The sequence below is a fragment of the Haplochromis burtoni genome, unplaced genomic scaffold (genome assembly GCF_018398535.1).
Source record: "Haplochromis burtoni strain Fernald_Lab_line unplaced genomic scaffold, NCSU_Asbu1 Contig_3568, whole genome shotgun sequence".
In the NCBI taxonomy this organism is placed as follows: domain Eukaryota; kingdom Metazoa; phylum Chordata; class Actinopteri; order Cichliformes; family Cichlidae; genus Haplochromis; species Haplochromis burtoni.
The window spans coordinates 4,025-6,472 of NW_024585929.1; the positions used below are offsets into that span (position 1 = coordinate 4,025).

Consider the following 2,448-nt stretch of genomic DNA (forward strand, 5'->3'; position numbering starts at 1 on the left):
TGCAGACTCCGGAGACAGAAAGTAACTCAAAACAGCTTTAATGCTGAACTCAAAAGGGTAACAAAAACTAAGAATACAAAATACACCTACACAGACAAACCACACAGCAAGATAACAGTAGATCACGACAATGACAAACTGAAACACAGGGCTTAAATACACACAGAGCAATCAGGGAATGGACAACAGGAGGGAAACACAGCTGGGGCAAATCAGGCCTAACGAGACAAAGGAAGCAAAACCAGACACATTTACATGAGACACGGATTTTCAAAGTAAAACAGGAAACATAACACAGACTGAACTATAGACACAGACTCTGACTGGACACAGAGAGACAGCAACTAGAGAACACAGAGACATAAACCATAAGACAGAACTCGAACAAAGAAACCAAAGACTAGAAATGATAAGTAACATAATAAACTCAAAACTCTGGGTCAACGACCCAGGCATCCTAACAGATCCAGGCCACAGCTAAGGAAAAGGCAGCCAAACAGAGGGTGCACACTTGTAGAGGCATACCTGTATCTGATGTAGCAGGCTGACATTCCCACATCACCATCACTAGCCTAAGCCAACACTGATCCAGAGATGATGACACATCTCAAAACTAGGGCACGTCATCCAAAGTCATAACAGGGCATCAATCCTTTTCTCATTTTCAGTTGTCTTCCTATGTTGCTGCTTGGTTGGGGGTGATTTAAGTGTCTGATTAGTTTTGTTGATACATTTGTCGTTGTGGTGGTCACCCCACAGTTTACTTTGGCGTACTTTGATTCATCACTCACAGTAAAGAGCTTCCATGCCAATGATATGTTGGCTGTGAGTGTGCGCTCACTTATTCACCTGTGGCGCATGAAGTGGTTCAGAATTGGATTGGTGCAGACAGCCTTTCATTGTTCTTGCAAGACAGCGACTGTTTTGATGTGTGCCTTCCCAGGTCCACCATGTCCCCTGCTGCCACTGCCCGGCAACAGCAGGTACAAGCTCACCTCATTGGACGTTCCAGACATGGTGTCTTATCCACTGCCGCAGTCATCCTCGTCATACTCTGGCCATGCCCCCAGTTCTGTCGCCATGGTAAGTGGCCTCCATCCATCCAAGATGAACTGCACCCGCATCTTCAACCTCTTCTGCCTCTACGGCAACATTGAAAAGGTAAGTGTTTGTTTGTGTATTCTTCATGTGTCTTTGGCGTGTTTTATTAGAAACACGGCAACAGCTGTTAATTTTATTAACAATTAATTAATAATTAGGTTGTAGAAATTGTGCTGGAAGGGAAAAGCTAGTAAAAACAATAAAAAGATTCCAGTGGAAGCAAACTCAGAAATTGTGTGTGTGTCTATCATATCCTGGCCCTTCAGTCCTACTCACAAGTAAATGACAGTATATTGAATGGGATTAGACCTCTGTACATCAACACCTACTGCATTATTTAGAAATGTACTATCCGTTTTCTTGTTGTCACTCATGTGCTTTTGTGTCATTGAATTCTGTTTAATGTCAGGACATGTGATGTACCCCTGCAAACCAAACCAAACCAAACATAGGTCTGATTCTCCTTTTTTAATGTGATATCAGAGATTGTTTACATTGTTTTCTCATACAATTGAAATTTTAACTTTAGGGTTTAATTATCTGCCTCCTCCTGTTCACTTTCGGTATGCCATAAATTACTCCCAGCACTTTAACCCTCTCAGGCTCAAATTAAACTTTTTGTTGCTAATGCACAACCAAGTCCTGCAGTGGTACTTCTAAAAAAAACTCATAAAATATGTATGTGGGGTAATCAGGTTGTTAGTTTTTAACTGTTGCAAATCGGCAACGCCTGCCTTGAGAGGGTTAATAATATTTCCATATCTGCTCATCGCTACCTTATAACAAAATAACAAATAGATTCTGCTGCTCCTGAAACACTTAGAGAACTTCCCCAAACATCAAACCCATTGAGTGTTCTCATAGAGTATGTTGATTTCATGACACAGTCAGAATAGCTATATTCTCCAATGTGGATTGTGCAAATTACTACCTGATGTCACAAAAAAGCACAAGTGTAAAATATCCTGACTTTAGATAGCCTTCCAAATGTCCTCTAATGTACACTGTGTCTTCTAATGGTTAACATGAAGGAATGTTTACATCAGTAAAACATGTACACTGCTTTCACAATGTATGGTACCTCTTTAGAACAGCTGTTATCTATGTGCTTGTTATAGGTTAAGTTTATGAAGAGTGTTCCTGGCACAGCGTTGGTTGAGATGGGAGATGAGTATGCTGTGGACAGGGCCATCACACACCTCAACAGCATTAAGGTGTTTGGTAAAAGACTGAATGTCTGGTAAGATGTGCATATCTTTAATTCAATTCAATTCAATTCAATTTTATTTATATAGCGCCAAATCACAACATAAGTCACCTCAAGGCGCTTCATAGATACAGAGAAAA

General features: G+C 40.7%; 1 protein-coding gene across 1 annotated transcript; it reads left to right on the plus strand.

Moving 5' to 3' along the window:
* The first annotated feature begins 362 nt into the window (after positions 1 to 362).
* LOC102300324 (heterogeneous nuclear ribonucleoprotein L-like) lies at positions 363 to 2,398 on the plus strand. Its single transcript, XM_005953288.3, has 2 exons — positions 363 to 1,161; positions 2,220 to 2,398. The coding sequence occupies exons 1-2, from the start codon at positions 817 to 819 to the stop codon at positions 2,343 to 2,345; spliced, it is 471 nt and encodes a 156-aa protein (XP_005953350.1). The 5' UTR covers positions 363 to 816; the 3' UTR covers positions 2,346 to 2,398.
* Positions 2,399 to 2,448: the final 50 nt, after the last annotated feature.